This window comes from Notamacropus eugenii, chromosome 3 (assembly GCF_028372415.1).
Source record: "Notamacropus eugenii isolate mMacEug1 chromosome 3, mMacEug1.pri_v2, whole genome shotgun sequence".
Lineage (NCBI taxonomy): Eukaryota > Metazoa > Chordata > Mammalia > Diprotodontia > Macropodidae > Notamacropus > Notamacropus eugenii.
The window spans coordinates 204,696,842-204,719,132 of NC_092874.1; the positions used below are offsets into that span (position 1 = coordinate 204,696,842).

Sequence of the window (22,291 nt, forward strand, 5' to 3'; positions counted from 1 at the left end):
TTAGATGTAACACATTTTTGTTAAAATGGTTATGGTGTAACTTCCTCATTCTAAAGTAAAATTGGAAGCCAGGTCTTGATTTTGTGGTCTTCATGATGCAGTGAGTATGTCATGAAGAATTTCTTAAAATAAAGGTTTGTTGATGAGACTTCTAAATTTGTTAGCAGTCTTTACTAGCAAATGTCATTGTAAAAATCTCTTCTGGACATTGGTTTGTATATGTATTTGCACTTGTGTGTATCCATACTTCTTTGTTTCCTAGTACCTCCTAGAAGTGTGTGACATTTAAAAAGTTTGAGAGACACAGTTGCCAGGTAATTAATCATTTTATTAGTAATGCTAGCATATTACCAATAAATGGGTCAGTGACACTCTTGAATGCCAAATATAATCATGGTGATGGGCTCATAGTTTATATGCCCTGGAAAGAATGGGAGGCGATCAATTCTGAACCAATAAAAGGTGTGAGATGATGGGGGGAATGTGTTTTGATTACATCACTTACTTCTAAATTGCCTAGTGTAACAGCAAGCAAAGTAGGATTTTTTTTGCTTTTTTTATTGAGTTTTAGCTGATCAATTGCCTTTGATTGGAAATTGTATTATGTATATATGTGTGTGCGCATATATATATATATATTGAGAGGGAGAGGGAGAGAGAGATTATTGTTTGGAGGGAGAAGAGGGAGTAGAGAGAGAAGCAGAGCTGAGAGAGAAGGGAGCGTGAGCAGGCAAGGGGAATTTGCTTGTGGAAGGTCTAACAGAAAGAATGTTTCTAATGTCAGTGTTGTCTGTTGATCTGTGTTAATTCCTCAGACAAAAGCCCTGTCTGTTGGTCTTTATGAGTGAATTGAGATGATAGCACTGGTAATATGTATAAATATTGTTATAGCCCTGTTAAGCTTTGTTTTCCTAGAAACAGAAGCTGGGACCTGAGCCCCTAGAGTCTGCTGTTAGGCAGAAGCAGGAAGAATTTAGAGTGGAAGAGTCCCTGTGAGCTGAGAGCTATCTGCTTGTGAACCCAGGCAAGAGCTGGAAGTGGTCAGCCCACAGAGGAGTCATGAAGTCTGGAAGTCAGCCTTGAGTCAAGATGAGAGAGGACTTTACTTGGACACTGTGTATTGATTAAGGAGATTGTTCTTACAGTGATCTAGGGTTGGATGGTGTGATATTTTCTGCTACCCCTTAAGGATGCATCATGCTAGAAGACCCTAACCTGAGACCCCCTGACTTCGGGGATGCAGCGATACATGCTATGCACCATGTGACGTACTGATTGTTATGAGATACATATATGTATTAGATCATATGTTTTGCTTAAGGATATTGCTATGAGTGTTATACTTTACTTTATTGAACAGTGTTTAGTTTATTGCTGAATAGAGAGTTCATTAATCATGCACAGCAGCAGTCCTCAGGTGTGCTGCCGTGATTGGCTTTACAGCCTTGGACAGTCTAATCAAAGAATTTATCCTGACCCACACCTGTAGCCCATTGGGCTTTCCCACTTGACTGAGGTCTGAAGAAGATTGTGGAGAAGGTTAATTCAATCTCATTATCTGCAGTGTCCTTCAGAAATTGAACTTTGCAATAAGGACGTTAGAAAAACGGGGGAACTCTGGATCTCCCCAAATCATTGGTTATTAATAGTCATTTCTCTCAGGTGACAGGATTATACAATATATTGATGCTTGGATTCTCCTTATAGCCTTATTTTGAGGAAATCACTTTGTAAACCATAATATACTGTGTAAATGTGAACTTTCATTATTGTAACACCCAGACTTATAAATCACTTTAAATCACTTGACCTCAGTTTCTTCACCTAAAAAAAAGAAGTCTTTAAAAGTGGGCTCCTTTATCTTCGCATTCTTTGTGGATTTTTTTCTTTTGTTTGTACATCCCTAGAACAATTGCTCGGTGGTTATATGCAGATTTCACATCTGTGCCTGAAAGCTAAGAAATTGTCAGTAGCTTTGCTTTCTCTCCTAGGTCCTCATTTTTAATGTCATTTTAGTAGTTATCTAAAGCATACCAGTAAAATGAGAAGTGATGCATTTTACATTGTACACAAATAAAATGTAGGTGTTTCTGACTTTTTCCAAAAATTAACCTACGCAAGACATTTCTTAGCACTGCATATTCTTATATTTACATTGTAAATAAGCAGGTAGCTTGTTCACATAAAGTAAGCATTTTTGGGGTGTGGTTGCTGTGGAATGGGTTATCAACACATCCTTTCAGTAGCTGCAAAATATAAAGGTAATTGTTTCATTATTTCTCCTTTACAAAAAAAGGAAATATTTCTCAACACCTTTTTCTTTTGGGTTATGTTGCTGTTTTGTTTTGTTTTTTTGGGGAGGGTGAGGAGTTGCAAAGTCATGTAATGAGAAGCAAATGTGAGAAAGTCGTAATATATATATATTTATATTTTTAAAGTATCACAGTTATTTGGGAGCACAGTCTCATTTCAGTTTGGGGTAGCCATTACAATTAAAATTCTGCCTCTCCCTCAAAAAGGAAAATTCTTGTAATGAATTTATATAGTCAAGCAAAACACATTTCCAGATTTTCTGTGTCCAGAAAATATATCTTCCATTTGCATCAAGTTCCTCACCTCTCTATGAGGAGGTGGTTTAGTATGTTTCATCTTGAGTTCTCTGGAATTATGATTAGTTATGGTTTGTTTGAACTTTATAATGTTCTTGTATAAATTGTTTTTATGGTTCTGCTCACTTAATGTGCATCAATTTATGCAAATCTTCCCAGATTTCTCTGAAACTTCCTCCAATAGCCTTTCTGTCATCCTTTTTTACAGCATAATAGTATTCCATTACATTCATGGGATAGCCACTTTGACTAATTTTTGATAAGCTGTTGCTTAGCTATAATAACCCTCTGTGCTTAAATAAATAAGTTAGCCTGAGCAGCAGGGATTGGAGATGCATGGTGTAAAGTTAGAGATTAAAAGTTGCCAGAGAGATGAGTCATGTATAATCACTTTTTCCACTCAAGGTGGAATGGAAGAACTCTACTTATTTTCTGTGAAATGGGGGATGTTGGAAATTTTTCTTGGGCTTACACATTGTTTTCTCTTATTTAGGAGATGCATCGGAGATTTGAGAATGCTCCTGATTCTGCTAAAACAAAAGCTCTGCAAACTGTTATTGAAATGAAGGTAGGAATCTTTTAATTAAGTTCAGGTTTTATTTTCAATGGACTTGAGGCAAAATGCCTTCTACATCCAGAGAAAGAACTATGGAATTAGATCGCAGATAGAAACAGACCATTTTGTTTTGTATTATGTTTTGTTTTGTTTTGTTTTATGGTTTCTCCCATTCATTTTAATTCTTCTGTGCAACATGCATTTAATAGGAATGTATGTATAGAACCTATATAAGATTGCACGCCATCTCAGGGAGGGAGAGGGGAATGAGAGGGAGGGACTGGAAAAAATTCTAAGATATATGGAAGTGATTGTTCAACACTGAAAACAAATAAAATAATTCAATTAAAAAAATAATAAAAGTTCAGGTTTTGAGTTGATACAGACCGCTTGCTGTGTGTTTTAGAAATGAAAAAATGATAAAAAGTAAACTCTTACACACTTGGACTAATTGAGGGGAAAGTTATTAATACTTCTTAAAAAGGTTGAATTATAGAATATTTTAAAATAAATGCAGTTTTGTACCTTTCTGATATAGGTGGTAACTTATTAGTTAAAAATGTTACACAAGTATTTATCTGTTTTTAATAATTACCAGTATTTATATAGCATTTCAGAGTTTACAAAGCACTTTTTGTGCAATATCTCATTTGATTTAAATGAATGCATTAGAACGTTTATGTATTTGTCTTGTATTCTGTTTCATGGAGTTTTGGACTTCAGCCTCTAACAGATTCAATCTTGATCTGCTCAGACAGGAAGGAAGATAGCTTTGGAGGGTTTAATAATCAGCTTTATTCCAGTCTAGTCTTTTCAAAAGGAGTTGCTGATAATGGGAACATCAGCTCCTACAACATTCCCTAATCACCCCTCTCACTGGGACCTGCCCCTACATCTAGATGAGGACAACTGCCCCTACATCTAGATGAGGTCAATCGAGACAGGCACAACATTCCAGCTTGTGCACTCCTCTAAATCCTCTCAAGCCTTGAGAGGGGCCTGTCCAGTCACACACAGATACCCGTAAGGGTTCCCCTTGGTTTCCCTCTGCACTGACCAGTGCCTGCTTGCTATATAGGGCAACAGACAAGGCATATTGCCAACGATGGTCTCACAGGTTAACATTAGCAATATTGTCATTTTTCGCAAGTGTAGCAAATCTTACATTATGTCACCCCTTATCTTATGGTGCAGCCTCATCACTATATCACTATGATTCTAGGAATCCTTGGAGCTATTCTGGGAATTATCTAATACCTGGGAACTAACCTAATACTAAATCTAATACCTGAGAAACTAACTCTAAAAAGGATAACAAAATACTCTTTATCCTGAGCTAATTCATAGGATCCTATATATATTTCATGATAGAAAGAATGGTGAAATCATCTATTCCAACCCTCTATAATTTTATAAAAGAGAAATCTGAGGCATGGAGAATTTAAGTGATTTGCCCATCACCAGAAGAGCCAGAATTTGAATATAGGTCATCTGATTCCAAATCCGGTGTTCATTTTATAGCATCATACCAATTGTGTGTAACCTTCAAACTTTGTAAAAGGGCAGAGCCAAAGCTTAGTACAGTGCCTATTCACAGTGTAGCCTCTGTTTGATTTGGGAAAAATGTTTCACAATTGGTATATCAGTATTTTCTTTAATATTTGAATGCTGCTGTATTTTAATCTTTTAATTTAAAAATGAAAAAAAAAATTGGTTAATACTACCTTGAGGAATAGAGTTCCTAATCAATGATATAATTTATTAGCCCAGTCACCATATAGAAAAATCTCAGATGCCTAATTGATGAAGTCTGGCATTAGAAGGTGCATTGGGAAGTCAAATGGGAGTAGAATTGATATAGGTTTCTTTAAAAACAAAAATCTTCCAAAAAATGGTTTTGTTGGCTTCAGCTTTAACTTGTTCACCATCCTCCACAGGATGGTGGTACTAAATCACCGATTATTAGAATATAACCCTTTCACTGTAAAGATACTGCAACTTAGGTTCCTTTGGTAGGAATGGGGCTCCATGAGCCAGGGTCTCTTAGGACAGTTAGAATAACCAGAAAATGAACATTTTGATTTAAAACAGAGTGTATATATGCGAGAGAGACAGACAGAGAGAATGTGTGTGTGTGTGTGTGTGTGTGTGTGTGTGTGTGTGTGTGTGTGTGTGTGTGTGTTTTTGAAGATACAGAAGTGTGATTTGGTAGTGCCCTATAGGATTTGTTAACAAATGGTTATATCTTGGAACCTCTTCTGTGGGTCTTCTACTCATGGTTGCCCTTTGCTCCTGAAGTATCCATACTGTCCAGAGTATGATCAGCTTCATAACCTTTGCTTTCTTGGGGCAAGCCAAGAGAAAAGCATAATCTGATCACCAGGTTCCTTTGCTTTCTTTTTTTGGTCTTTTTTGGTCTTTTGCAAGACCAAAGATGGTAAGGACCAGGAGAGCCTCCAAGCTACTGCTGCATCCCCTGGAGCAAATTAAGAGCCCATGGTGGGGCTAAGCAGCCAGTAGCCCAGTTGAGAGCCAAGGCAAGGAGGAAAATTAAAGCTTCCTCATCCTTTCTCAGGGGCCAAGTTATGAACCTGAGGAGGGGCTTTTATACTTCATCCCTTTGGCCTTTGGAACACTGAGGAGAGAGTCCTAACCTAAGAAAATTTGTAATAGAGCCTTACAGCTGTACATCATTTGCTCACACATCTCTTACTAACTTATCACCAGGCTTTTGCTGTTTTCCTCAAGTAAGCCCAGAGACCAGGAAAACTCACCAGCTCCCATTTCCCTCTCCTAGGGCAAAGCCAGAGAGATAAAATGGTTGGAAAGCTTCTCTCCCAGTTACCCACCTCCTTCTCCCTTGTTTTATTCATTCTTCCATCTTTACTTCCTGAATTGGGATTTTATGTTAGAGTCATCATTTTTTATCTTTTCCTTTTGGGAGTTCTCTTTAGTACCCCTTTTCCCTCCCCCCCTTTCCCCCTGCCCTTTACTCTTTGAGTCAACCAGTTCCAAACCCTTATTGTTAATATATTTCTGCAGTCCTTCTTGTTTCTGAGAAACTATAGGGGTCACCATCCCTTTGTTCATCACCAATGTAACATGACTCATTTCCCCTCATTCCTTTGCCTCCCCTCTTCCCATTTATATATTCACCTGCTCTGCAATTTTGTTCGAAATACCTTGATTTTCCTGTAGGTCTGTTGTAGTGTTAAATTTGTCCTCTGGTTATTCATTTGCACCCTCAACTTCTCTTTCTTGAAATTCTACTTACATTTTAATCTATTAATAATTCCTGTTTCCTTTTTTTTTTTTAAAGCTCCTTAATTCTACATTGCCTTTCTTAAAAAAAGAAATGCCTGTAAACAATGGTCAATTTAAAAATTATTTATAATTTACATTGGTAATTTACATTTTTTTCCCTTGCTGTTTGGAAAATTTATTATTTGTCAGTGGTATTGTTACATTTAACTTTGCATGTTTTAGAGTTTGGAATATACAAGATTTTTTTTCTGGTTTTGTTCTTGTTTTTTGGAGTCAGTTTGTGCTGCTTTTCTGTATTCAGTCTGTCTGGGCAGATTTTTTTTTCATTATATAATGCATCATGATTTTGTGTTGTTTAATTTTTTAATTTGTCATGTTTTCTGGTAGTCTGATGCTTAAGCTTTCTTTGCATTATCTTGTTTTTCACATCAGTAGCTTTGGCTTTTATGTGCTTCTTTAACTTTGTGGCCTTTTGCTTCCCCTTCTGTCTGATTATAATATTTTAATTTCAAAAGTATGTTAATCTTTCTTTGGAGAAACTCCGATGTGAATTGTTTTTTTTTTTTCTAATGTGTTGATTGAGTTTTTTGTCTCTGCTTTGAGAGCTTTATTAAGTCTTAATGGTTCCTAATTTCTTCTCTTTTGACTTTCATTTTTCTTTTGAACCATTCTGGAATATCTTGTTCCTTGCTCTGTCAGGATTCTTTGTTTCTTTAGACATTGTTTCACTTTTCTTTGTCCTGTAACACTTGTTAAGGGAGTGATGTAATCTCCTTGTGGGTTTACTAAAAATTTTTCTACTTTTAGGATCCCCTCTGTTGATTTGTTTTCTCATGCTCCAGATTTTTACTGAATTTTCTTCCTCTTTAAATCTGCCTTTGCTCATATCACTTCCCTCTCAGTTGCCCTAGGGAGCTTTTTAAGAACTTTAGGTTTCAGAGAAGGCAGCACTTGCTTTGGTAGGAGATTCCTCACCTGGGCATTCCCAGTATCACTGAAATTATAGATCCCTGTCCCCTATCCCTTTGTGTTAGGCAGCCTTTATCCCTATTCTAATTATCCTATTCCCTCTTTAGTCCCACTCCAACCTTGTTTATCACTTAAGATTCTTCATAATGCTATTTATTCTCTTTGTAACCTAGTTGTACTTGAAACAAAGTCCCTTATATCCTCAGATTTTCTAGGCCACATTTATTTTATATCTGAAATTGTGGTATATGAGTGAGTATAATGGATTTACACAGTAAGAAGTGATGAATATAGGACATATTAGTAAAATGGACATTTACGAATTGATGCAGAGATAAGAAAGCAGAATGAGAAAATGAAAATATTCCGTTGATCTTCCTTTTTAAAAAAACAACATAGTACCATAGTTTTGAACATTATTATTTTTTAATATAAATTTTTTTATTTCAGTCAACATTCATTTCTACAAGATTTTGAGTTCCAAATTTTCTCTCCATCTTTCCCTCCCACTAACCCCAAGATGGTTTGCATTCTGATTACCCCTTCCCCCAGCCTGCCCTCCCCTCTTTCACTCCCCCTTCTTACCCTCCTCCCCCTCACTTTCTTGTAGGGCAAGATAGATTTCTATACCCCATTGCCTGTATATCTTATTTCCCAGTTGCATGTAAAAACAATTAACATTTGTTTTTAAAACTTTGAGTTCCAAATTCTCTTCCTCCTCTCCCCACCCACCCTCACAAGCAATTCAATATAGGTTATATATGTGTAGTTATGTAAAACATTTCCATGAGTCATGTTGTGGAAGACTAACTGTATTTTCCTCCACCCTATCCAGGACCCCATTTATTCTATTCTCTCCTTCGACCCTGTTCCTTTTCAAAAGTATTTGCTTCTAACTATTTTCCCTGTCTTTCCTCCTGTCTATCCCCCCTCCCCCCATTCCTTTCCCCCTACTTTCCTGTAGGGTAAGGTATTCAATTGAGTATGTATGTTATTCCTTAAGGCAGATCCGATGAGAGTGAGATTCACTCATTCCCTCTCATCTTTCCTCCTCTTCCTCTTCTTTGTGGAAGCTTTTTCTTTCTTTTATGTGAAAAATTTTACCCCATTCTATTTCTCCCTTTCTCCTCCGAATATTTTCCTCTCACCCCTTAATTTTATTTTTTAGATATCATCCATTCATATTCAACTCACCCTGTGCTCTGTGTCTATCTGTCTCTCTGTCTCTCTCTACACCCCCCCCACATATATATACACACGTATGTATATACATATATACAGATACATGCATACATATATACATATATGTATATTTTCTCCAACTACCCTAATACTGAGAAAGTTCTCATGAATTAAAAATATCATCTTTCCATGTAGGACTGCAAACAGTTCAACTTTAAGAAGTCCCTTATGATTTATTTTTCCTGTTTACCTTTTCATGCTTCTCTTGTATTTGAAAGTCAGACTTTCTGTTCATCTCTGGTCTTTTCAGCAAGAATGCTTGAAAGTTCTCTTTCATTGAATGTCCATTTTTTTTCCCTGTAGTATTATATTCAGTTTTGCTAGGTAGGTGAGTCTTGGTTTTGATCGTAGCTCCTTTGACCTTTGGAAAATCATATTCCAAGCCCTCTGATCCCTTAATGTTGAAGCTGCTAGATCTTATGTTATGCTGATTGTGTTTCCACAATACTCGAATTGTTTCTTTCTGACTGCTTGCAATATTTTCTCCTTGACTTGGGAAATCTGGAATTTGGCTACAATATTCCTAAGAGTTTTCCTTTTGGAATCTCTTTCCAGAGTAAATCGGTGGCATCTTTGAATTTCTGTTTTCTCTTCTGGTTCTAGAATATCAGAATTTTCCTGGATAATTTTTTTGAAAGAATATGTCAAGACTTTTTTTTTTGATCATGGCTTTCACATAGTCCAGTAATTTTTAAATTATGTCTTTTGGATCTGTTTTCCAGGTCAGTTGTTTTTCCAGTGAGATATTTCACATTATCTATTTTTTCATTCTTTTGCTTCCGTTTTATACTTTATTGATTTCTCATAAAGCCATTATCTTCCATTTGCTCCATTTTAATTTTTAAGGAATTATTTTCTCCAGTGAGCATTTGGACCTCCTTTTCCATTTGACCAATTCTGCTTTTTAGGGCATTCTTCTCTCTTTGGCTTTTTGGACCTTTTTTGAGATTTGGGTTAGTCTGTTTTTAAAGGTGTTATTTTCTTCTGTATTTTTTTGGGTCTCCTTTAGCAAGCTGTTGATTTGTTTTTCATGATTTTTGTGCGTCACTCTCATTTCTTTTCCCAAATTTTCTTCTGCTTATCTTACTTGATTTTCAGAATCCTTTTTGAGATCTTCCATGGTCTGAGACCAATTCATATTTTTCTTGGAGGCTTTGGTTGTAGGAGCTTTGACTTTGCTGTCTTCTTCTGGTTGTGTTTTGATAGTCTGAGGTTTTTTACACTGGCTGCTCATTTTCCTAGCCAAATATTTGACTTTCTAACTCTTTGTCAAGGTAGGACTCTGCGTCCAGTGTGGGAGGGGCCCAAACTTCAGGGGTTTTGTTCAGCTATTTTCAGAGTTAACTTCTAGGGGCCTGTAACTTTTCATTTCTTTCAAGGTGGTATGATCAAAGGAGAAGTGTTTCCTTCAGTCCTGGTTTGTGCTCTGGTCTGTGAATGACCACAAGCACTCTTCTGCCTTGGAATGTTGAGGAGGATTCCCTCTCCACTATATCACAAGCTCCACCACACCAGCGCTACTCCTCCTCCCAGGATAGCCACCGAAGACTGAGACCCAGATCCAAGCAGAACAAAGCTAGAGAATCCTGCCTCAGTTCCAGCAAAGAGATCCTTGCAATTGCCTTCTGATCAGCTACTCCCTTCCCACATCTCCTGTGTGCTGGGAGCTCTGGAAGCAGCCGATGCTGCTGCTGCTGCCATCGCTGCTGCCACCACTTCCGCTGGCCTAGGGCTGGAGCTGAACCATGCTCCTCCCCTAGTGAGGTTCAGCAGAATTTTCCCACTGACCTTCTATGCTGTCTTTGGCATTTGTGGGCCAAAAGGTTGGAAACCACCATAGCTACTAATGATTCAGTCCTTTAAGGCCTGCTCTGACCCATCTATGCCATTGCAGGCCATGCTGACCTGTGTTCTACTCCCAGCCTGGTGCAATAGACCCTTCCTGTTGACCTTCCAGGCTATCTTGGGCTGGACACTTGTTTCACTCTGTCATATTGTGAGTTCTGCAGCCCTTGAACTTGTTTAGAGTCATTTTTTACAGGTATTTTGAGGGGTTTGGGAGAGAGCTCAAGCAAGTCCCAGCTTTAACTCTGCTATCTTGGCCTGAACATTGTTATTTTTTAATGAAATGTGCTAGTTCCTGCTTATTTGTATTTTTTTTGAACCCTATTTCTTGATACTCTTGACCTTTCATATTTTCCAAATGAATCTTGTTTTATTGCAAAATATCCCTTTGATGGTCTTATTAACTGCAATCCATATACTAAAGTGATTTTCTTAAAATGACCAAGTCATTTTCATAGGTCATCATGTTGTTTGCCTAGTCAGTATTCCAGTGGCTCTCTTTTACCTCTAGGAGCAAATACAAACTTCTCTGTTTAGCATTTGCAGTAGTTCTTTACAACCTGTTGCCAATCTTTATTCCCTTGACATTATTTTTCTTTATACACTGTAGACCTTGGAGTTGACTGTTCCTTTTTCTTACTTTTCCTTGTATTTGACACTCCATTTCTTCTTTGTGTGTCTTTTCACAAACTTTCCTCTTTACCTTTGCCTCTTAACAGTCCATAGTTTTCTTCCATATGACACTTCCTCTAAATGAAGTCTGTCTTGACCTTCCAATCCCAACTTCCTAATCCTCTTTGGCTCTAAATGTCTTTGTATTTATTTTGTATAGACCCATATATGGACTTATGTATCTCCTTTGATGGAGTGTAGGTTCTTTGAGTAAAGGAAGTTTCAATTTTTTCTTTTTTATCCCCAGTGTTCAAGTTTAGTTTAGTGACCCTGTCATTTTTTTGAGACAGTGTGGTGCAGTGAGAAGAACTCTACAATTTTTCACAAGATAGCTGGGTCTAAAATCCCATCTGTGACATTAATTGAATAAGTGTTGTCAAATTACTTAAACTCTCTGACCTGTGATGGTTTTTTCTGTAAAATGAAGACAGTAATACCTATGAAACTTAATTCACAAGGTTATTGTAAGACTCAGATGGCATATAGTAAAGCATTTTATGAACCTTAAATTGCTATATAAATTTCAGTTATGATTACTCTCATCCTCATCCATTCTTTATTTTCTTCTTAGCTCCTAGCATGGAAATTTGTACACAGCAGGTGTTAATATGTCTTTGTTGTATTCAAACATGATTGAATAAATTCTACTTGTTAATCTACTTAGGGGATTCCTAATTTGATGTATTTTGACTTTGTAACTGTTCTACTCCTGTCAGGACTCAAAAATTTCCTCCATGGAGCGTGGGCTCCGAGATTTGGAGGAGGAAATCCAGATGCTGAAATCTAATGGAGCTTTGAGCACAGAAGAACGAGAGGAAGAAATGAAGCAAATGGAGGTGTATCGCAGCCATTCCAAATTCATGAAAAACAAGGTAATGGGATGTCAGCTTTTAGGCCCCCCAAACATAAGATGTCTTCCCTACTGATTAAAGAGAGCAGTTTTGTACCCTATTTTTATGTTGCTTAAGAAAAGCACAAATATAATTTCAGGCTCTGAAACTGAGTATTGAGTACTGAATTGCTGAATGGATACAGATTTTTAGTGTGATTTCAAATAAAGCTACCCTCATGTGGCTTAGTATAAATTTTAAAAATCCAGCATTTCTCATTTTTTCAGTAGTTTTGGGCTGGGTTAAGAGCATATCTAGCGTTTCTCATATGTAAGACATATGAGAAGTTTTACTTCTCTTGTGAATTATTATAATGCTCAGTAAACTGGAGTAATTTTTATAAACTAGGTTAAGTAAAATGAATTGACTTGTGCTTTTACATATGTTTTTATTAAGGAAAACTATGTACCTCTTGAGAAAGGTTTATTTAATGGGAATTTATTCCCTTCTTTCACTTATCTCCATACTACTGAGTGATTGAAGTATTTTATAGCAAAATAGGTAGTAACAAGGCATATCAGTTTTCAGTCATTTCAGGAATGGTTACAGTTGCCTTTATTCTTGCTTAGGGCCCTCAAACATTTAACTTTGCTTAAATGCCAGGAAGATCAGTTAGAATAACTAGATAGTTGGAATTTTAAATATTTGGGAATGAGTTAATGACACAAAGTAATTGGAAAGCAGAATTTTTCTTTCTAGAGGCTTCTCATTTTTCATAAGTCTAGTGAGGCTCTTCACTAATATAAAATAATTTCCCTATTAATATATGTAAATACAAAAAAGAGCATTAGATCCAAGGACTTTTTCTGGTGAGTGTCATGGTTCAGTTGTTTTCCCAAATCTTGTTTTTAAGCTAATATCCTGTTCCTCATACCAACCCCCTTCCCCTAGGTCCCTGTATTTAGAAATGTTTTTCCTTAGTAAACTTTTTCCCTTGTGGCATTTTGTGTTCTCTTGGCTCACTCTTGTTGCCCCTAGCTTATCTGTGTCACCCATAACTAGCTTATAAATATATAGTTATGATTTATATTACCTTATTTATCAAATAAGACTATATTTGTAAAAGTGCTTAGCACAGTGCCTGGCACACAGTTGGCAGTTAATCAGTGCTTATTCCCTATCTGCCCTCATTTTATACTATTTACAAATTTGTTTTCAGCCACTTCCATAGAAGTTCTAGTTCTAGTTTTTCAGTAGTTTTGTTTTTATGATCTTATTTGGAAGGAAAGCTAAGTAGCAGTTATTTATGTATTGGTGAGTAATCACTGTAATTGCACATTATTTTTTTTGATAAATCCTTTCCTACCTAGCCTGCCCTTAAAGTACTAGTAAATGAGTAGAATAGCCTTGAGTGTTTTTATTTTTTTATTTTTTCTTTATAACTTTTTCTTAATTTCAATCTCTGCCCTGGCCTTGAAGCAGATAATTAGAAGATGTAAACTGACACAGAAGTGAAAAAAAGAATAACAATGTCGTGACAGGTAGAGCAACTGAAGGAGGAGCTAAGTGCGAAAGAGACTCAAGGGGAAGAGCTGAAAAAGAGAGTGGCTGGTCTCCAGGCTGAGGTCTTTGCCGTAAGATTCCTCTCTGTGTGTGCAGTGACCCCTTCCTCAGTGGGACTCTGCTAGCTCTTGGCTTTCTGGGTGGCTCATGCTTCATTTCTTTTGTGGTCAGCAGCTGTGCCAAATATTAGCACTAACCAGCCTCCTTTGCTTTTTAACCAATGTCTGTTTCGACCAGCTGAAAACATGGTCAGAGAGCCTTTCCCTGGTGATTTGATGTTGTTTTTTGTGAGATTCTGTTGAGGGTGTTGTGAATATCTTTTCTTCTGAAATTTTCCTGTATATGAAATAGTATTGAATAGAGACTTCTATTGTCTTGGGCACAAAAACATGGATATGAAGCAAAATATCTTCCTTGTTTTGTGATCATTAGTTAACACAACTCCTATAAGATTTTAGTTAGCAGGTATTATTTTCCCTAGAACAAGAGAAAAAAATCAATCAGATTGCCTTGAATTATGTGGTAAATAAAGGAAAACTTCTCAGTTGTCTTTCCTTGATATTATATTGTTACCAGTTACCAGTTCATTATAGAAATAAAATGCACCTAAAAACTTTCTACTGAAGAGAGATAGTTGCATTAAAACATTTTCAGAGTTTTCTTTAATTTTTATTTCACTTAGTAAAGCAGAATGCACTCAAAAGTATTAATTGCAAATTTAGTTTGATCTTTTTCATGCAAAGGAGAGAGGGTAGTAAGCACTGTATTGAATTCAAAAGCACATGGATTTCTGTCTGGCTTTATGTTTTAAGTATTTAAGCTGATGGTCTTGGAGAGATGAGGTAATTGCTTAATTTAGTAGTGGAAATTCAGAGGAAGAATAAGGTACACACTCTTTTGGCTTAGTTTAATTTTACCCTACAAGAGAAATAAATCTCAAATTGTAAATATGAATTATTGAGGAACCATGTGTTGTATTTTGTTCTGTTTGTTTTTTCTCTTTTGCAAGAGGTCTGACTAATTAAAAAAAATTAGTTGGTATTTAAACATTTTTGATACTTTCGGTTTAAGCACCTAAGTCAGCCCTATTTAAAAGTGACTTATAATAGTAAAACAAAATTAAATGTAATTTAAAAAATAGTTTGAAATATCACCTCTTGGGACTGAAAGCTGCTTGGTTTCCCTCTTTGCTGGATCTTTTATAACCCTTTGTTTAACTTTTTGGGGAATGAGTGACCCTGATTTGTGAAAGAGAAAGGTGAAGGTCTGATATCTATTGATAACTCTCCTATCTTATAATTAGTTCTGATTTCTTTTTTATTTCTTTCATACTCCTATTCCTGGCAAGTAGACAGAGATAAGAAAATTCAGACTTGATTGGTTAGGTTTTTTCTATTCTTTTAATGAATTTCAGAAGAAGAATTACAGATGCTATTACAGAAGGTGCATTGACTAGGACACAGAAGATCACAGGTTGAATCTCTGTTTTACAGCTGATTAGTTGTTTGACTCTGGGCAGATTACTTAATCTCTGTGAGCTTCACTTTCCTCATATGCAAAATGGGAGTGATAGTACTCACCCTGCCTATCTGTCTAGAGGTTTTTGGTGAAGAAAGTGATTTGTAAAGTAAAAAACTTCCATAAATGTAAGTTAATTTTATTTACAGAATAATTTCGCAGAACATTTTTATTTGCATTGATATTGTTGATTATCAAGAAAAATTGTATTTAAGTTTCTGTCTTGTGGTTTGTTAAATATTCAGATTAAAAATGGTTATCTTTTTCCTTTATCTCTCAGTGAATTTCACTTTCTTCTCCAGATTGGTCAGGTGAAACAGGAGCTATCTCGAAAGGACACAGAACTCTTAGCCCTACAGACAAAGCTCGAAACTCTTACCAATCAGTTCTCAGACAGTAAGCAACACATTGAAGTGCTAAAGGAGTCGTTGACTGCTAAGGAGCAGAGAGCTGCTATCTTACAGACAGAGGTAAATAAATCCGCTTGTTGATGTTTTTGTTTTGTTTCATTTGCTTGTTGTAACTTTTTTTTTTTTTGAGGGATCAACAATCACTTTAATCAAACACAGGCAAACCAACAGAAATAAAGACCATCAGACAGGGCTTCCAACTGTCTGACATAAGCAGTACATACATCACAAATCAACAGACAGATCCAATTATCTGACTACTACATACGTACATAGTTACCAGAGAAAGAAACACCACCATCTGGATTTTCAAAACTGGGGTGTCCTGTGCATCTACTCAGCGTCTCGTCAGATCAATACTTCCAAAGAGTAAACCCCTGTAACTTTTTTTTTAATCTTTTTTTTTTTGCCCCAGTAATTTCTTGGGACCTCATGTTCTTCATCTGTAAGATTAAAAGGTTGAACTAGATAACCTCTGAGGTCCTTTTCCAAACTCTCAATATAGGATTTTACAATCCTTTGTCAGGGATTAGCCAGGCTCTCTATTGAGAGACCCATTCCTATTTTGTTGGCCAGTGAAATTTTGAGTTCTTTGGCCACAGTAATACATTAAACAAAACAAATTTATAAAATGTCCTTCAGTATTGAGTTTTGCCCCCTCCCCCTTCTGTGTTGCCTGTTTCCAGAATAACAACAAAATGTGAGAATAGTGCTAAGAATAATAGTTTTTAGACTATTTGTAAACGTTAATATATCTGTTGGAATACCAAGTGTAAAGTGCTTTTACAATTATGTAAAAAGTTGATTTCTTCATTACTGGAGGAGCTAAGCCATATCAGTGTTGAACCTTACGGTATAAAAGGAATGAAAATATGTAAGGTAAATGAAGGTTTGCCCATAGGTTCTCTTTGTTGTTTTTTCCAAAATATTGTTTTATCAGTATTCTTTGTTTTTGTATCATCATTTCTAAATTTATGCCTACCTTCTTCTCTGAGTAGCCCCTGACCTTTGTAACAAATTAACAAAAAAGGAAAAAAGGCAATCTAGCCAAATCAGCCAACCAGTACATCAAGAATATTTGATTAGTATATGTCATCAGCAACTGTGGCTGTAGTCCCTCCCATCACTATAAAGGGAATGGAAGTACATTTTTTAAACTCTTCTCTGTGGCCGTGTTTGGTTATCACAATTGTACAGTTTTTAGTTTATTTTATTTTTTCTTTTTGTTTATGTTGCAATAGTTGGTTGTGCCTATTTTTTTCTAGCACTATTTAATTTTATTCTTTATCAGTTTATATGTCTTTTTCTGCTTATCTGAATGCTTTATATTCATTGTTTCTTATAATATAGTAATATTCTTTTATATTCATGTACAACAATTTATCACATCCCTAATTTGGTGACCATGTGGTCACCTACTTTGTTTTCTGAATTTTGTTACCACAAAATTGCTACTTCAAGTATTTTGCTGTCTGTGGGACTTTTTCTATCTTTCAGCTTCTTATACTTAGAAGTGGGATTTCTGAATCAAAGGATTTATGTAATTCCACATACATTGCAGAATTCAGAGCTCCATCACCTATGTACTAGTGCCATAGCTTCTGTTTGGAGAAGCAAATGAAGAAGTTGACATATTCGGTTTAATTATGTTCCTAAATGCAATTGCAACACATCATTTCTTGGGATTCTTGACCATATTGCTTCGTAGTGTAGTCCCAGTAAGTATAAGCAAAAAAGCTCATTGTGAAGACAATTAGATTGTATTTGACAAAGCCTCTTACAAAGATGAAGGTGTAAAGGAATTCTGTGAAGAACTAACAGAACTCCAAGCTAAGTAAGGAGGCAAGCTAAGTGGCTCAGTGGATAGAGTTTTGGGCCCAAAGTCAGAAATAACTGAGTTCAAATTTGGCCTCAGACACTTACTAGCTATGTGAGTCTGGGAAAGTCACTTAACCTCTGTTTGCCTTAATCCACTGGAGAAAGGAAATGGCAAACCACTCCAATGTCTTTGCCAAGAGGCCTCATTGACACACTATTCATGCGGTCATGAATAACCAGACAGGACTGTATCAATTAAACAACAACAACAAGCTATGTTAAACATTATATAAATATAAGTTATTTAGATTTCAGACCTCACTTGAGTGCTTCTTAAACTGTGGGTCACAACTGGATAGAATACATGTTCCATCTAATTCCTAAATTCTGTAGTCTTATGATATAAAACAGTCCCTATAGCGAGGAGACAGAAGAGATAAGAAAGAAACAGTCTTAGCTTGAAAATATTCTTGATCTCTTTGCAAAACAGAGACATGGCAGCCAAGAGTAATTCTAATTTAGAATATAAACTCATTTGAAAAACATAGAAGTATGGCAGAAGACTGAGAAATAGCAGTGTCTCACATAATATCGAAAAAAACCGAGCCTTCACAAACTGTGGCATGAGACTTAATTATCAGGTTATCCTAAGGGCATGTAAAGATAAAATCTTAAGGTTTCATCAGAAGAGATAACATAATAACGTCCTATATAAATGCTAGCTGCTGCTATTTCATCATTATCATGAGACAAAAATATAGTAAATTTGCTAGTATTTCTTGGTTGAAAATTTTTTTTATCATTTATCATTGTGGAATCTTTATTTGGCACATATGAAAGTAAAGTCAGAAAAATCAGCTGTTTGAGATTACAGAGAAAATCTGATGGATGTGGAATTTTGTTTAGAAAACACTAAGAAATCTCATTTTATGATATCTGGAAGGAAGGAGGATCATAGATGTTTACAAAAAATCATGAACAGTAATATTACCCAAGAAAGTCTACTTTTTAAGAGTAGGTTGGCAAACCACAGGCCTTCAGGATAGTGTGGTAAGAATGATTTTTTCATTGTAAAATAAAGTGTAGTGTAATTCAAAATGTAGAAAATGATTCATAGCTTTCAGGCCATAGTTTGACAGCTCTTGTTCTATAAGAAAGTCTCCTTTTTAAGAGAGGGTTGGCAAACTATAGCCCTTCAGGCTAATGAGCTAAGACTGATTTTTTCATTGTAAAATAAAGTGTAGTGTATTTCAAAATGTAGAAAATGATTCTTAGCATTCAAGCCATAATTTGTCTGCTCTATAAGATCTTCATGACAGTGATCTATACTTTTTTCAAAAGTATCTTTGCTCAAAGTATGAGATGAAAACTTTCACATAACATTTCAAACTTTTAGGTAATTCTTTTCATCAGCATCTTCATGATAACATGGTTGTTTTGAAGGATGTTGATAATTCAGGATCTCATAAGTTTATTTATTATGAAAAACATTTTTCTTAGTGGAGCAGAATATAGCCTTAAAGTCTTTCTTCCAGCAAGGTGTCTCTCATTCACATGTGTAGATGATACAGAATTTTTTGATAATTTCAACTCAGGTCCTAGCTTTGTTCAGTGTTCCTTAGACTATGAAGCTATATGTTGCCAAAGCTATTTGTCTCCATCATAGAGGATGTTTTGTGCAGAGCCAGAAGAGGAATTGCATACAAATCTTGAGGTCCTCCTGCCTTTCTTGATGTTGGATGACTTTGTGCTGATTTCATCAAGTTCCAAGATGATATGGCACATAAGAAAAATCAAAATTATAAAAAATTGCTATTATTGATATTAATATTTCTCAAAGTGTGTTCCTTGAACATCAGGAGTTCTCCAAGACCCAAGAAGTGGTTCCACAAAGTCAAAATTGTTTCCATAATGGTAGTAAGACCTTATTTACCTATTGACATTCTTCTCTTTTCTAACTATGTATCTGTATGAACCTGGACTTTTTTTTTTTAAATAAACTTTACTTAAAACAACACATCTTAATGAAAGCAGATATGAGAATTCAGCTGTCATCTATTAAGCTAGACATTGAAGAGAGTTACAGAAAAATGTAAAACAGTGATGCTCTTCTCATTAATTTTTTTTTGTCTTGGAAACTATACTTTTCTTAAAATTTTAGTTAACATGGATTTATTATTATCAGTTTTAATTTTTAATACAGGAATTATTGATAGACATAACCCACAGAAACAAAAGCTCTTTGGGGTTCTCCCTGTTTTTTTTTTTTAGGTTCATTTTTTTTTTTTATTAATTTGTTTTCAATTTTCTACAATCACTTCCATAAGTCTTAGATTTTCTCCCCATCTGCTCCCCCCTCTCTCCCCAAGATGGCATGCAGTCTTATATGGGTTCTACACATACATTTTTAGTAAACACCTTTTCACATTAGTCATGTTGCAGAGAAGAATTAAAATGAATGGGAGAAACCATGAGAAAAACCCAAACGAAACAAAACATAACACAAGAGAAAGTATTCTGCGTCATTCTGCATTCCAATTCCATAGTTCTTTCTCTGGATATGGGTGGCATTTTGCCTCAAAATTGATTCCTTTGGAAATGTTTGAAGTCCTTCCATTGCTGTGAAGGGCGAAGTCTACCAGAGAAATTCCTCGCACACTGTGGTCATTGTTGTGTACAGAGTTCTCCTGGTTCTGCTCCTTTCACTCAGCATCAGTTCATATAAGTCCTTCCAGGCCTGTCTGATCTCTTCCTGTTCATCATTTGTTATAGCACAATAGTATTCCATTACATTCATATACCACAACTTGTTCAGCCATTTCCCAATTGATGGGCATCCCCTCGATATTCAGTTCTTGACCATCACAGAGAGAGCTGCTATAAATATTTTTGTACATGTGGAATCCTTTCCCATTTTTATGATTTCTTTAGGATACATTCCTAGAAGCAATATTGCTGAGATAAAGGGTATGCACATTTTTATAGCTCTTTGGGGATAGTTCCCAATTGCTCTCCAAAATGGTTGGATCAGCTCATAGCTCCACCCACAAGAAATTAGTGTTCCAGCTCTCCCACATCTTCTCCAACATTTATCATCTTCCTGTTTTGTCATGTTAACTAATCTGATGAGTGTGATGTAGTACCTCTGAGTTGTTTTGATTTGCATCTTTCTAATTATTAGTGATTGAGAGTATTTTTTCATACAACTATAGATAGTTTTAATTTCTTTCTCTGAAAACTGCCTGTTCATATTCTTTGACCATTTATCAATTAGGAAATGACTTGCATTCTTGTACATTTGACTCAGTTCTCTATATATTTTAGAAATGAGGTCTTCTCACTTTTTAATAGTGCAAATGAGTCCTGAGACAAAAAGTTTTCCCAAAGGAAAGTTTACAAGTGGTGATAGCCATGACATGGGTGATTTGGCTAATGGCCCAGGCCCCATAATGGGTCTCTGACACTGTTCAAGTAGTCTCATTTCACAATTACTCCACAGACAAGAAGTATTTATTAAATGGCAACTTGTGTGCCAAACTTTCAACAGTGCACTATTTTCTGCTTTCAAGGAACTGACGTTTCAGGGTAGACAGTATATGCATATTTTAAAATTTGTGTAAAGTAAATATAGAAATTAAAGAGTATTGGGAAGAGGTCACAAACATTTCCCCCTCCCCCTGCTAGCAGTTGAGGGTATCAGGAAAGAACTCACATGGAAGGTAGCTTGTGTTCAGCTTTGAAGGAAATTGGATATTCTGTGAGTTAAAGACAAAGAGGGAGTGGGTGTCAGGCATGAGGGACAGCCTATCAAAAGTCACAGATATGAGAGACTGATTGCCATAGGGGAAAAACTGTCAGAAAGTTACTTGACCTGACTACAAAGAGGGCAAATAGGATTAATTCCTGATATCCCTGGAAGGTCACACTAGTGTTAGATTGTGAGTAGCTTTATATGCCAAGTAAAGGAGTTTGTAATTGATCTTAGAAATAGTAGGAAGTCACTGGAATTTATTGAACAGGGGAGAACTGTGTCAGACCTGAGCTTTCCAAAAATTAAGTTGGTAACTGTGTGGAGTATGGATTGGAGAGAGGAGAAATTTGAGACAGGAGACCAGCTTGGAAAACTGTAAGATGTTACTGTCTTTTGGCTCTTTTCATTGTTTAAAATATATATTTATTTGTATATAATCTATGCAAGCACATATTTTGCATACACTAGACAGTGGTATATTATAGTTGAAAGAATACTGGGTTTGGGACTCTGGGACCTTGGTTCAAATTCAGCTTACTAGCTGTATGATCATGGGCTAACTACCTAACATTTCTAGTCTTCACTTTCCTCATGACTTAATTATAGCTAGCATTTACATAGCAGTTTAATGTTTACAAAATTCTTTACATATATTGCCTCACTTTATCTTCACAAGAACCCTGAAGGTAGGTGCTATTATTATTCCCATTTTACAGATAAAAAAACAGAGGCATTTAGAGGTTAGGCGATTTTCCCAGCTAGTAGTAGTTACATAGCTAGGAACTGAGTGAGGTGGAACTGGAACTCAGGTCTTCTTAAAATTTGAACTCAGGTCATCTTAAATTACTGTTTTTTCTATAGCATTTTGAATATTAAGGATTTTGCCAAGCATTCAGAGATTATGGAGAGAGCCAGAATGGAGGGTATTGCCAAATGGAAGTAATCTCTCATGAACAGGAGGCCATGAATTTAAAACTATCATGGCTCAGGGGAGACTCACCAGGCAGTGAACTGAGACATTTGATGCACAGTAAGACTGTTAGGAGGTTGATGGAGAGCAATGATTTCAAAAGTTTGTACTCTCAGGAGTCTGTCCTGGCAGAGGGGAGCCAAGTACCTTGTATACTGTCTTTATTCTCATAAATGTTTACGTATATTTGTATACACACATGTACAGGTATACATTTTTATAAAAGTAGCATGACGTGAACTCTTGTTTGTGTGATGTTTGCAATGGAGGGAAA

The 22,291-nt window shown here is 36.0% G+C and overlaps 1 protein-coding gene across 11 annotated transcripts in view; it reads left to right on the top strand.

Moving 5' to 3' along the window:
- Positions 1–22,291, top strand: part of ERC1 (ELKS/RAB6-interacting/CAST family member 1) — a 406,669-nt gene that overhangs the window by 102,005 nt on the left and 282,373 nt on the right. For 6 of the 11 annotated variants that reach the window (XR_011977073.1, XR_011977072.1, XR_011977074.1 and 3 more), the window contains exons 4-7: positions 3,103–3,177; positions 11,874–12,029; positions 13,529–13,621; positions 15,371–15,538. Coding sequence is in view for 7 of the 11 variants with exons in the window: in XM_072654117.1 (XP_072510218.1) it covers positions 3,103–3,177; positions 11,874–12,029; positions 13,529–13,621; positions 15,371–15,538 (492 nt within the window). In the remaining 4 variants the exon portion in view is untranslated. The remainder of the gene's footprint in view (positions 1–3,102; positions 3,178–11,873; positions 12,030–13,528; positions 13,622–15,370; positions 15,539–22,291) is intronic. The other 5 variants (XR_011977075.1, XM_072654119.1, XM_072654123.1 and 2 more) reach the window with 2 other exon arrangements.